The sequence below is a fragment of the Maniola hyperantus genome, chromosome 1, assembly GCF_902806685.2.
Source record: "Maniola hyperantus chromosome 1, iAphHyp1.2, whole genome shotgun sequence".
Taxonomy (NCBI): domain Eukaryota; kingdom Metazoa; phylum Arthropoda; class Insecta; order Lepidoptera; family Nymphalidae; genus Maniola; species Maniola hyperantus.
In genome coordinates this window covers 2,185,053-2,198,606 of record NC_048536.1, presented here as the reverse complement: position 1 = coordinate 2,198,606, position 13,554 = coordinate 2,185,053, and the positions used below count along the sequence as shown (strand labels likewise).

The 13,554-nt window shown below is 38.9% G+C and overlaps 1 protein-coding gene across 6 annotated transcripts in view; it reads left to right on the top strand.

Moving 5' to 3' along the window:
* ush (Zinc finger protein ush) overlaps positions 1–13,489 on the top strand; it is a 249,280-nt gene extending 235,791 nt beyond the window's left edge. For 5 of the 6 annotated variants that reach the window (XM_034978611.2, XM_069500574.1, XM_034978534.2 and 2 more), the window contains 2 exons: positions 4,807–6,707; positions 7,278–13,489. In XM_034978611.2, the coding sequence (XP_034834502.1) occupies positions 4,807–6,707; positions 7,278–7,661 (2,285 nt within the window). In that variant the 3' untranslated portion in view covers positions 7,662–13,489. Of the gene's footprint in view, positions 1–4,806; positions 6,720–7,277 lie in introns of all 6 variants that reach the window. The other variant, XM_069500589.1, reaches the window with a different exon arrangement.
* Positions 13,490–13,554: the final 65 nt, after the last annotated feature.

Below are 13,554 nucleotides of genomic sequence, written 5' to 3'. Positions count from 1 at the left end.
CTATCTGCATGCCAAATTTCAGCCCGATCCGTCCAGTAGTTTGAGCTGTGCGTTGATAGATCACTCAGTCAGTCACCTTTTCCTTTTATATATTTAGATGATGAAAAACATATTTTCAGTGGACGAGTTTGTTAATATGTTAGTGTTATCGCCGTGTGACGTCACGACATCTAGATTTATATGTCGTAGGGCGAGGAAATGTTTATCTACCTTCGTGAGGCGAAGTTTTTGCTCCACACTCCACCTGCCTTATACACTAGTGTGGACAATGATTAAGCTCATGTATATGTAGATGTACCTACTCTTATATCAAGAAGAATTACGTTTATGGCGAAACTAATTTCTTTACTAAATATGTATAAAGTATTTTAGAGCATTTTAAACTGACTTTTGGTTATAATAAAGTTGGTTTTCTATAACCAAAAACCGGCCAAGTGCAAGTCAGGCTCGCGCAATAAGGGGTTCCGTACTACAGTCGTATTTTTTCGACATTTTGCACGATAATTCAAAAACTATGATGCATAAAAATAAATAAAAATCTGTTTTAGAATGTACAAGTGAAGACCTTTCATATGATACCCCACTTGATATAGTCACTCACTTCGAAAGTTGAAAATACTAATTATTAGTTCATGACCACAATTTAATTTTTTTTATGTGACCTAACCCTAAATTAACGGTTTTCAGATTTTTCCCCAAATGTCAGCGATAAGATCTACCTACCTGCCAAATTTCATGATTCTAGGTCAACGGGAAGTACCCTGTAGGTTTCTTGACAGACAGACGGATTGACAGACAGACAGACAGACAGACAACAAAGTGATCCTATAAGGGTTCCGTTTTTCCTTTTGAGGTACGGAACCCTAAAAACGTCCTAATTTAGTACCTAACTACTATGCTCGCGACTTCGTCCGCGTGGACTACACAAATTTCAAAGGAAAGGTGACTGACTGACTGACTGATCTATCGACGCACAGCTCAAACTACTGGACGGATCGGGCTGAAATTTGGCATGCATATAGCTATTGTGACGTAGGCATCCGCTAAGAAAGTATTTTTGAAAATTCAACCCCTAAGGTGGTAAAATAGGGGTTTGAAATTTGTGTAGTCTACACGGACGAAGTCGCGAGCATAAGCTAGTCGTCTATAAAAGCACGAGTCTTATTAAATTTCTCTATTCATGGCCACACTTCTCCACAGTCCCCACATTTGATAGTGAAGGCAAAAAGCTAAACCATTAAAATATACAGCTTACAAATAGCCTCGATAGCGGAATCGAACCCGCGATATGTAAATGCGCGTCCGATCGTGACGCACGACGTCCGTCCTTTCGCAGACACTTGCTGAAGATCACACCGGGTGATAGACAAGGGAGCTCTTTTTAGGGTTCCGTACCTCAAAAGGTAAAAGAAACCCTTATAGGATCACTTTGTTGTCTGTGTCAGTCTGTCTGTCAAGAAACCAATAGATACTTGCAAGTTTGACATACATTTTTAGAGTTCTAAAAGATGACACTGGGTGATAGACAGGGGAGCGAATTTTAGGGTTCCGTACCTCAAAAGGAAAAGGGAACTCTTATAGGATCACTTTGTTGTCTGTCTGCCTGTATGCCAGTCAGTCAGTCACCTTTTCCTTTTTAGGGTTCCGTAGCCGAATGGCAAAAAACGGAACCCTTATAGATTCGTCATGTCTGTCTGTCCGTGTGTCACAGCCACTTTTCTCCGAAACTATAAGAGCGCTACTGTTGAAACTTGGTAAGTAGATGTATTCTGTGAACCGCATTAAGATTTTTACACAAAAATAGAAAAAAAACAATAAATTTTGGGGTTCCCCATACTTAGAACTGAAACTCAAAAATTTTTTTTCATCAAACCCATATGTGTAGGGTATCTATGGATAGGTCTTCAAAAATGATATTGAGGTTTCTAATATCATTTTTTTCTAAACTGAATAGTTTGCGTGATAGACACTTCCAAAGTGGTAAAATGTGTGTGTGTCCCCCCCCCCCCTCCCCCTGTAACTTCTAAAATAAGAGAATGATAAGACTTAAAAAAAATATATGATGTACATTAATTACCATGCAAACTTCCAGCGAAAATTGGTTTGAACGAAATCTAGTAAATAGTTTTTGATTTATCGTGCAAAATGTTGATAAAATACGATTGTACTACGGAACCCTCAGTGCGCTAGTCTGATTCGCACTTGACCGGTTTTTTATATATTTAGATTTCTGCGTGGATGACTAAAACGTCCTCCAATGATATTTTATATTTAGTGTCTGCTTAAAAATATTTGATTTACCAAAAAACATAACAAAACTAAAATGTTTACCCGGTCGAAGCAAGGGCGGTCAAGTAGATAATTTCTTGCAAAAACAGATTATTATCTTAACGCTTTTAAAAGAATATCTTATATGTTTAAAACTGATCATCTTTGTTTTAGAGTTCTTGTATTTTTTATTTTCAGAGTAGGTAATTTGTAACTATCAAAGATAATCCATACTAATATCGGAATCTTTTACTAGGTATCGGAAAGTGTAGGTACCTATCCGTCTGTCTGTTACCTATTCACGGCTCAATATATTCTATCTGATCGTAACAAATTTTGGTGGTAAATTGCAAATTGCAAAATAACTTAGGCTTGAAGTCGTGGGCAACAGCTAGTAAAATAAACTAATTTGCCAATAATACCTACGAGAATTATATACGACTGTCCTCAAATATGATACCATTATCATCTATTTTGAAAATATATTTTCAGTGATATGCAAGAAGTAAGTATACTAATACTAGCTTCCCGCGACTTCGTACGCGTGGAATTAGGTTTTTTAAAAATCCCGTGGGAACTCTTAGATTTTCCGAGATAAAAAGTAGCCTATGTCACTCTCCAGGTCTTTATCTATACCCATGCAAAAAATCACGTCAATCCGTTGCACCGTTGCGACGTGATTGAAGGACAAACCAACAAACCAACAAACAAACACACTTTCGCATTTATAATAAGGGTACTGATTAAAGACAAATATTTTGTCAGTTTTATTATTTAATAAAAAATATTGCTACATTGTTGTACACCAATTAGTGGTGCATAACAAACGCAACATCGATATTACAATATTCAATTCGATAAATATTATTTGAATGACGTAATCGTAATCGTTCGATAACATTTAAATGTTTTCGAAATCACAGGTAGTGAGTGAATGATATAAGATATCGTTCTCTAGGTGATCGGTCACCGGCGTCACAGTACGCGATCGTTATCTGCGCCGATTGTGACTGCCTCGATGCACGACTATTTTAATTGGACCCTGATCTCTGATCTGATAAATGTAAGGACAAGATGGCGGCTTTGTTTTTTTATTTAACATGTAAAGGCACGTGTTCGATGTTAGTACGGGTTATAGGATTTTGAATGACTGTTTAATGGTGCTTGTGAACATATTAGATGTTTGATTTGGTTTTTTTTTAGATTTGTAGGTATCTTATAGGTAGTCTTCATATTAGTAGATTAATATAATTAGTCTTGATAGAGAATTGCAGAATTTATATTATAAGTGTTAAAGGAAATGGTTAACCCAATTCAATTTCAGAAAACACAACACAACAGCTTTGTAAACTTTAACGTTGCATTTCATTCAAGCCATGAAATGATATCGTTTGCTAAGTCTATGCAAAAGCAATGCGGGCACTAAGTAGACATTTCAAACAAAATAGTTATGTCAATTGCATGCCTGCCCCCTCATACAGAAGTCGTTTAAGCCACATTATTTGACGTGTTTATAAAGACAAAAGGACGCTGATGAATATCATTTAACGAATCGACATTCGGTTTCGCGAAAGTTGCTCAAACGACACCAAGTCACGCCATCTATCTGATTGAACATTCAACCTTTCTTAACAATCACAACTTATAACTTACTTAAGGAAAAACGGGAGCTCGAACGCAACTAACGAACCGCGATAAACTCGCGTTCGCTATGACGACAACATTAACCGGCGGATAAATCGCGCACTGACGGAGCCAATCGAACGTCACCGCGGAATCGCAGCAGCCAATCGAAATGCGCTGTGACTAGGATAGCGTGACCCGAACGCAATCCGATTCAATTGGCATTCGTTACCGCGAGATGGCGGTCGGCGCGCGCACCAATCGTCGCGTCCATCTCGCTGTCGTGCCCATATAATGATCTTCACAGGGGCAGGAGAATGAAGTTGAGCCTCTCATTAATTGGCGTTTTGAGCTGAGATCGCTGCGCGAAAGATAGGTTAATTCCTCGCCCGCTCGAGATCGTTGTCGCTCAAAAAGGAAGGTGAGCGAACGTTTTCTGGAAATCAGATCCAATTACAACAAGGCCCGTTAACTTTTTGTTCTGTTTGCCAATGGTCGAAATACTCACGCGCAATGTTGACGGACGGGGGTCGCGCGACCGGTTCGGGTTATTGGATCGGATGTTTTATTCCCTCGTTGCACGGAAACGTGGCAGAACATTGGTCGCATAACTCAAAACCCTACACCCCACCCACGCAGAGGCATTTACATACAGCGAGCACGTCTCAATTAGGAGCGCTAATGTATGCCTCGACCAAAGACCTGATCTGTCTGACGTGGACAGATAGCAGTGAAACGTGACGAGTGTCGACTATCGCGGGAAAAGCACTGCCAACCTACCATCGCTCTACTATTAACAACACTAATAAGAACTGATATTGTCGATTCTTTTTGCTCCAATCTGCTACTCTGAATTCCATTTAGGTATCGGTAATGGCCACTTCTCGATAATGAGAGATTTATTTTTGTTTTCAGGTGAGGACGAGGAATGGGGAAACGAGAGCGAGGCGATGTCAGGAGAACCTCGCACGCCGAGCTCTGGTGGGGAGCGCGTCGCCTCCAGTGGTGGGGCATCGCCGGTTTCTGAGGGTTCTACTGCTGCTTCTCCGCCACGATTACGGCTCAACACGAGTCTGGCGACTGATCCGGCTCTCGCACCGCAAGCTACATCTCTGAAACACGAGCCGCCCTCTCCATCACCCCCTCCGCCACCGGTTCAACAACCGAGAGATTACTTGGCTGGGCTCACGGCTGCAAACTTTCCAGCCTTGTTTCCCGTAGCGGCCACAACACCCCCAGGATATATGTGCCAACCTTGCGGAATACGGTATTCTTCACTAAGTACTCTTCAAGCACACCAAGAACACTACTGTTCCAAACGGAGAACAAAACCTGATGGCACGGAGACGTCTGCAGATGCTGCAGCTGATGAGTCGAGCGGAGACTCCAAAACGCCGCGGCCTTTAGGCAAACAATACGCATGCACCTATTGCTCATATAGCGCTGACAAAAAAGTTAGTTTAAATCGTCACATGCGAATGCATTCTTCATCCCCTGTTAGCAGTAGTACTCCTGTACTACCTCCCACCTCTAATGGAGAAGCTGTGGAAGGTCAGCCAGCACAGGACCGATATTGTATAGACTGTGACATACATTTCACGTCAATTAAAACTTTCCGGGCCCATAAAGCGCATTACTGCAATACGCGGCAAGTCGTAAAACAAGCATTGGCTGCAGCTAGAGCGGGTTCGGCGACATCAGGGTCGGCGCCACCATCTCCTGGTGCGACTCCGCCTGCACAAAATCAATATGCTTTGGCGCTACCGACAAATCCGATTCTTATAGTCCCATACTCGATATTAAGAAGCGCCAGTACGCTACCTGGTACTACTTTGCCAGACCCTGATACACCGTGCTTTTTATTACCAAATGGCACATTCCAGCCCCTTAGTAGAGCGTTACCAAATTTAAATACAAATGAAGTAAAGGAGCCCGAAGTTTTAAAGTCAGCGAATAGACCGCGTGAGCAATCTCGTGATGGCACTACGCCATTAGATCTGAGCGTGCGACGTTCTCCGGAATCTGTAACGCCAGACGAACATGAAAAGGAGAATAGAATTCGTTCTACAACCCCTGAGCAAATTGTTTGCGCTCCATCGTTACCTGGCTCTCCCGGAACCCCATCTCCTTCAAGGCGATCTTCCTCTCCAAGTGGGGAAAGCTCTCCTAAACGAAGTCGACGTAGTTCAAGAGGGCCGACACCTAAACCGCCGAGCATACCTTCGCCTCCTGAAGAAAAATTTCCTCCAGTCGTGCCTGCGCCAATCTTACCACCCGGTTTGGCGTTAAGACTTGCCACAGACTTACCTGTAACCGTACCACCCCAAGTACTGGTTAAGCAAGGTGTTTCGAAGTGTAAAGAGTGCAATATAGTGTTTTGCAAATTCGAAAACTATCGGATACACAAACGGCATTACTGTTCAGCTGGCGGTGGGGAAGAGAGAGCTAGCCCTGCGCCTCCGGAGCCTGGTCCGCCGCCGCAATACCGACAGCTCATTTGCCTGGCGTGCGGGATACATTTCAGTTCGCTGGATAATTTGACAACTCATCAGGTCTATTACTGCACGAAGAGGGAGACTCGGTCACCGCGCAGCGTGCCTGAGACGCCGAGGCCAGCGTCTGGTTCTGACGGTGGATGGAAATGCCCGTGCTGCGACGTGGTGTCGCCGACGGCCGCAACTGCACAGAGGCATATGGAAGCTCACGCTGGGGTGAAGGCGTTTCGTTGCACGATCTGTCGGTACAGGGGGAACACGCTGCGGGGCATGCGCACTCACATACGCATGCACTTCCGGGAAAAGCCTGCTGACCTACAGGTTAGTACTTAGGTACGACAAATGCTTAAGCAAAAACTATTGACATTAGCACAGAACATTAGGTACCTATATTTAACCCCAATTTTTTATTATTTATCTACCCCAATTATGTATATCTTTTCATATAATTTTGTCTTTTCTAAAACATTCTAGTTCTAAATGAAGTAAAATTCTACTATAGACACAGATATAAAAAAATATCCAAATCCAAACATCAAAGTAGTTATCCAAAACATAGATAAACTCATTTATAACAATTTACTAAAGCTTCATATTCGCCAGAGCTACATAGTGTGATATTGCGGCATGCCACAGGGCCGCACGGTAGGTCCAATAATAATTTAAAATGTAGCAAGAATCATCGACAGACTCTCGTATAATATTCAAATTCTACAGCACGATATTGTTTCGGTGTAAAATAAACTACCGCGTTGCCGTATGTGGCTCCGGCGTAAAACAACCTTAACACTTTATAATTAATTTCTATCATTCTCATATTTTGTCTTAAGAGCCAAATAACTATAAAAGCTCAAATACTACAAAACTCACCTATTACTCTCATTTTTCCAGGAGGAGAGCTACATCTCATGCGTAGTCGAGGAAGAAAGTCGCGAGACGACATCCCCAGCCCCAGCAGTGGGCGAGAGAGTGCATCGATGCAGTTCCTGCGCTTACACCTCCACGTACCGAGGCAACGTGGTACGACACGCGCGATTAGTCCACGCAACCGAGGAACCAGAATCCGAAGACACGACCTCCCCAATCCCAACAGTGGACATAAAAAAGGAGCCAGACACAGAGGAAGATTCCCCAAACTTCTGCAAGTTCTGTAACATACCTTTTAAATACGGTAACTCTTATAAAGCTCATAAGCAATTCTATTGCAAAGCTAACCAGGAGGCTGCGGCTAACAATAACGTGCCGGCAAGAGTCAATGATGCGTCGGTCGTATGAAACGGTGGTTTAAGGAATATTAGCGATGTTGTTGTGAAATTTATTCAGAATATTCTTTAAAAAAAGTACTCGAGTGAAGATTTTTGTTTAAATTAACTAAAGCCTAAAGGGGATATCAAATTAGGCAAAAATTGGTCTTAATAAAATCTTATGGTATACTACACGCGTGGATTGAATTTTGAAAAATCTCTCTTCGATTTTTCGGGATAAAAGCAGTCTATGTCCGTCTTTTGACAAACTTTGAACTGCTGTTTCTTGTGTAATATAGAACCTAACTAGTCTAAATAGACCTACACATCTCATAATGAGAAGTGCAAAGAATATTCAGACACTATACTAAATGGTTCAGAAAATAAATGTCTAAAAACAACCCAAAAATATTTCCACTGTAGTGAAAGTTCAGAAAATAATTTCGCAACAAAATCACTGAATTTTATTAGACCATTCTTAACCTGATAGGTGTTAAATCGTCAATCTTAGCTTCCTTCGCTTCCGAACGTCTAAATAAGTGTCTCTAAAATATTAACACGTTATCGGAACTATTCGAATTATGTGCAATAATTTATCAAGTTAAATATAAAAATATCGATTTAAGGACATTAACTGTAATTGCATATCAAAGCCAAATCGATGTTTTGACATTCAAGTGACAGATCACTGAGTGAACGGAACGAATGAAATCTCGGCTAATGTAAATACAGCCCTATTTAGATTTTGTTATATTGTAATTGTTATTGTAAATCATTAACTAGTTAAAAAAAAGTTAACCTCTTTCGTCATTTGTATTAGTATACGTTAAAATACCAAATTGTAAATATATTCTGTAAAGATATTATTATCGCATTATTATTATAAAACTAAATTTTATTACCATTTGTTCTAAGTGATTGTTCTTTCTTTGTTGTTATTGTAATTTTTGTTTATTATTATTGATAATTAAGTATTCTTAAGGGTCCACTACACATTGGCCAAATGATTTCGGAGAATGGCGGCTAAACGTGTAAGAGTGCGTTGCCACTAAAGCGGAGATGTGATCAACTCACTAATCACGTTATTTAAATATTAAAAGATAACGTGATAAAATTATCACGTGATCTATCAATAATCTCAGCTTGCTTCAGGTGATAGGTATCCTTAGGATGTGATTCGACTGACGTAAAACGAGCGGTGCGGAGCGGACGTGTGGGCTACCAATGATATTATTGAGACGTACCATTATCGACCATTAATAACATTGGTCTATTTCTGCACGTCTCCACTCCACTCCGCTTGTCTCGTATTCAGTGGAAACGCACCCTAAATGCTGTTTGCGCAATGTAACAAAATCTTTTGATGATTGAATGAAACCCCACAAAAGTTGTCAAACCGACTAGCGCTGGCCGCACGCAGAAAATGTATGTCAAGTGGCCCTTTTCCTCTTTCACCGAATGCATTGGTCATTGTGTAGTAGACTCTTTATATAAACTTTATCCAACTTTGCTAAGCAATTCAATGCTCGTTCCATTTTTCCGTACACAACAATTTTTCCGTGCTTTTACAAATTATCCGCTGATTTTATTAACTTTTCATTCTGATGACACTACATGGTAGGTAAGATCTTACAACTAATTAAACTAGTCTATTATCGAAATATTGTAATTTTTTCTTTAGGCAGGTAGGTAGGTACCTACATTATAAAATATAAATTTTATTAACCTACTTAATTCAAAGGTCATCACCATCATGGTCAACCCATCGCCGGCTCACTACAGATAACGTGAGAAGGGTTTTGGCTATAGTCTACCACGCTGGCCATGTGCAGATTGGTAGACATTCAAAGGTAGCACGACAAATTATTAAATTTTCTTTCCATTTAATGGCATTTTCTTAAAATCAATAACTAAATAGTTACCTACATAAGTACCTACCTATTTAGTATTTAAATGAAAGATATTATATTTTGAGAATTCTTATTAGAATTTATTACATAAATATCGTGTAGTGTCATTAATGTAGAGTTCTTCAATTCTCCAGAAAGCTATAAGCTTTTTACTAACTACTATTGTGATTTTTCTAACTACGCGAATATGCTAATGCGGATTTTTATAATACGTCATATATACAATACTCGTATATTTTTTTCAAATTAAAAGCCTATTTCACCACTTGCAAAATATTCTTTAAATTGACTTAAAGTTATAGTAGGTATTTACTTTTTACCATTTAAATCTCGTAATTTGCCGTTAATTCAAAAGCGGTAGGTACATGTTGAACAAATCTCCGAATTTTTCAGAAATTTACACGCTTTAGACAATAACATACTGTTAGGGGTAGTTTCCACTGAGGCGGAGACAAGCGGAGCAGAGACGTTTGTGCTTCGACCAATCAGATTTTGTTGAGAAACTAGCTGATGCCCGCGACTTCGTCCACGTGGATTTAGATCTCGTGCGAAATCTTTGGTTTTCCGGAATAAAAGTATGTAAAAATCAGGTCAACTATATCGATGTAAAAAATCAGGTCAATCCGTTGTTCCACTGCGGCGTGATTGAAGGACAACACAACAAACAAATACACTTTCGTATATTTTATAATATGGGGTAGTGATGACATTGACATGATACAATTATCACGATATACCAATCAAGTTTTGTTAGATAATGTTAATTTTATCATGTCATGATTATTGAACATGACTCCGCTTGGCTCCGCTTTGGTGGAAACGTATCCTTAGACTTTTAAACTAACTAGTGGTGAAATAGGTCTAATAAACAATTCATACATTTTGTGAACTTAAGGAATTCGAAAAACTATAAGTAAAATTAACAGTTTTTACGGAACTAAAAATTTATTTATTACAATACAATAAATAACGCGTTATAAGTGATGTAATGTAAAGATGTCCCTTTTCTAGGTATACATAATTATATGGTAGGAAAAGTTCTTCTAACTACATAGACTAAAGAAAATAGATAGGCGGAGCTATACCAGACAGAAAAGTGATGCTAATATGTGTATCACGCATCTATTGTTATCTACGTCGCGTAAACATCCAGGAGCCTCTTTTTATATGGTGTTCAAATCGTATCTGCTTTTTGTGCCGTCAAAGACACCATTTCATACATTATTCAGGCTGTGTAAAAAATAAGGGTATATATTGTTTCAAACCGGCACCTATTCATACCTATTTTATTTCGGGTTAAATTACCTTTCTTTTTTCTTAAGTCTATGACAGATAAAATAAAGAAAGTTCACGCAAAATACCATGTTTTGTCAATGCCAAAGCATCGCTAGATTATTGTAATTTGCATTTATAGGTATCTCACTAATTATAGTTATAGTATTAAGTGAATACAAGACTTATTCCGTAGATATACCTACGTACATTATTGATATTAAAAACAAAGATACACAGTTCCGTATAAATGTAGTTAAAGTTCTTTAAAAAAAGTTGTAAGTACACAACTGTTATGTAAATTCCATTGCGACTTCCAGACTTGTAGGAGATATAATATTGCCCATTACAATATTAATGTACACCTTACCCAAAACAATAAATGACATGATATTTCAATGTAATACATAAGTGTGACTTTTAATTAATAAACTTAAAGAAAAGCAATACCTTTAACGAATTGCACGCTGTTCATGTCTAACTGCGTATCTTGGTTATTATATATCAATGGTATTAATATATAAAATTCGTGTATTCATATTGTGTTTGTAAAACTTTGGAATAAGTCTCGAATTGTAAAAGTTTCGGGTAAAAATGGCCGTAGCCCGTATCAATATTTGTAAGAATCGAAATCTGCGTAAATCTGTTATTCGTGTAAAGCCGTAGACAAATCGCATGGTAACACAATATTATGGTACAAAAACAAGGATATTTTAGTACTGTCACGTTATAATTTTAAAAAATATATTACGAAAATCCATCTAAGTTTCTGAGATGTGCTAACTCTTACTAAGAGTATAACTTTTCTACTAGAAGGTTTAAAAATGGCTTTTTGTTTACGACTCTGCCAGTCCCTGTACGCTCAGTATAACATTTTACGTCTCACCAAACGTTGCTAGCATTCGAGAGTCGAAACACAATACCGTCAAAGTAAAATGGACCTAAAGAGCCTTGAATTGAAGTGAAAAATTCAATGCCACTGATTTTAATTGCGCAACGTTGCCGCTTGGAGCGCTGGCTGTAGATGTGTAGACAAACTTGAGCTTTAAAACAAGGCAGTTAAGATCCAGTTTACTATAATGCGGAAGGTTTTCGACACTCGAATACTATTAACGTTGGTGAGACATAAAATCTCGTACTAAGCGTACTGAGCTGTGGTACCTTCATAAAAAAGTATCATGACATTATTTGTATTCGTACACCCTCAACAAGCATCTGATGTGACGTGCCATAATCAGTGTTTAATTAAAAAACATATAGTTATATTAAGGTGATATTCTCGAATAAAATTGTGGCTAAATTTATCATGAATTAATTCAATCTTAAATGGAAAATTGTTGCGCGTGTCTATGAAACATTGATAAGACCCATTTTTACCTGTTTGTAAAATCGAGAGGTGCAGATTTGTCATAGTAATTTGCCACTACATTTTAAAGATTTGGTCATGATATCCATGTGTATGTGATGATAAGTGTATGTACCTAGAGACAGAAAAAAGATATTTTATAGACATTAGACAGACTGACGCCCGTAGGTTTACCGACCGCCAGTTAATGCATGACAGAAGTCAATCGTTACTAAAAAAAGTCGTTCGCGTTTATTCGCAATGGCTCTGTCTATTGTTTTCACTTAGTCTGTGACACCTCTACTATCTTCTATCTATATTTTTCTCGTTGGATTGAGTCATCCTATCTTTGAGTTACATTCTTTTAACAACTAAACCAAGAGAACAGATCTTGAAGACCTTTGTACAAAGATACATTGCATTGAAAACGGAAGTTAATAAATCATTATAGAAAAATATTTGATTGACGATTTCTGTCCCTCTCGATTATACAGAGCTTCGTATATGTAAGAGCCGATGCGTACAGAGTCAAGTGGAGCAATCTTTTTGATAACAACTTAAACTCAGCTTTATGGTCTTATTACAAACGTGATAAGTATTCGAATTGATATACTGAAACCAAAACACGGAGATATTATGAAAATGAAGTATACTTTGAATTGTTACTAAGAGATACTGCGCCTTAGCTCAAGTCCTACCTGCGGGTGTGCGTTCCACTTAAAAATGGGTCTCTAGGGACTTGATGTAGCGAGCGCCACGGACGCAGGAATGCGATGCGGTGAAGACAAAATGCATAGCGCTCTATGGAACGAAATACAACTGCCCGTCGCGCGCTCGCTTTTTTTATTCAGCTATACACGTTACCAATCTCACCTAGTGGTAAGTGATGATGCAGTTCTAAGCGCGCTAGCCTGGAAGGGCTAACCTAGAACTTGGGGATGGCAGTTTTTATCAACCGGAACGCTAAATCGCTTGGCCGCACGGCTTAGCCGGTAGGGTGGTAACTAGCCACGGCCGAAGCATCCCACCAGACCAGACCAGAGAAAAATTAGAAATTATAAAATTTCCCCTGCCTGAGCGCTCATCACTGCGTGGCGCCAGGGGGGTCGTCGTCTTAATTCCATATACCACCATACATTTTGTCTTCACGACGTTCATGCGCGCCGGGCGCTTGCTATACCAAGTTCCTTAATGTATAAATTATTCGCCACTTACTCGTTAACGGTAAAATTGTAACCATAGTGTTTATAAAGTGATACATAACTAAATGTACGCGTTACATTGATATTGTATAATACGCCTGACAATAAATTATTATTTATCACATATTAACACCCTGTTTGTTATTATTTGGTGCCCTTGAGCTAGAAATCAATACTTATAATAATCTATATATA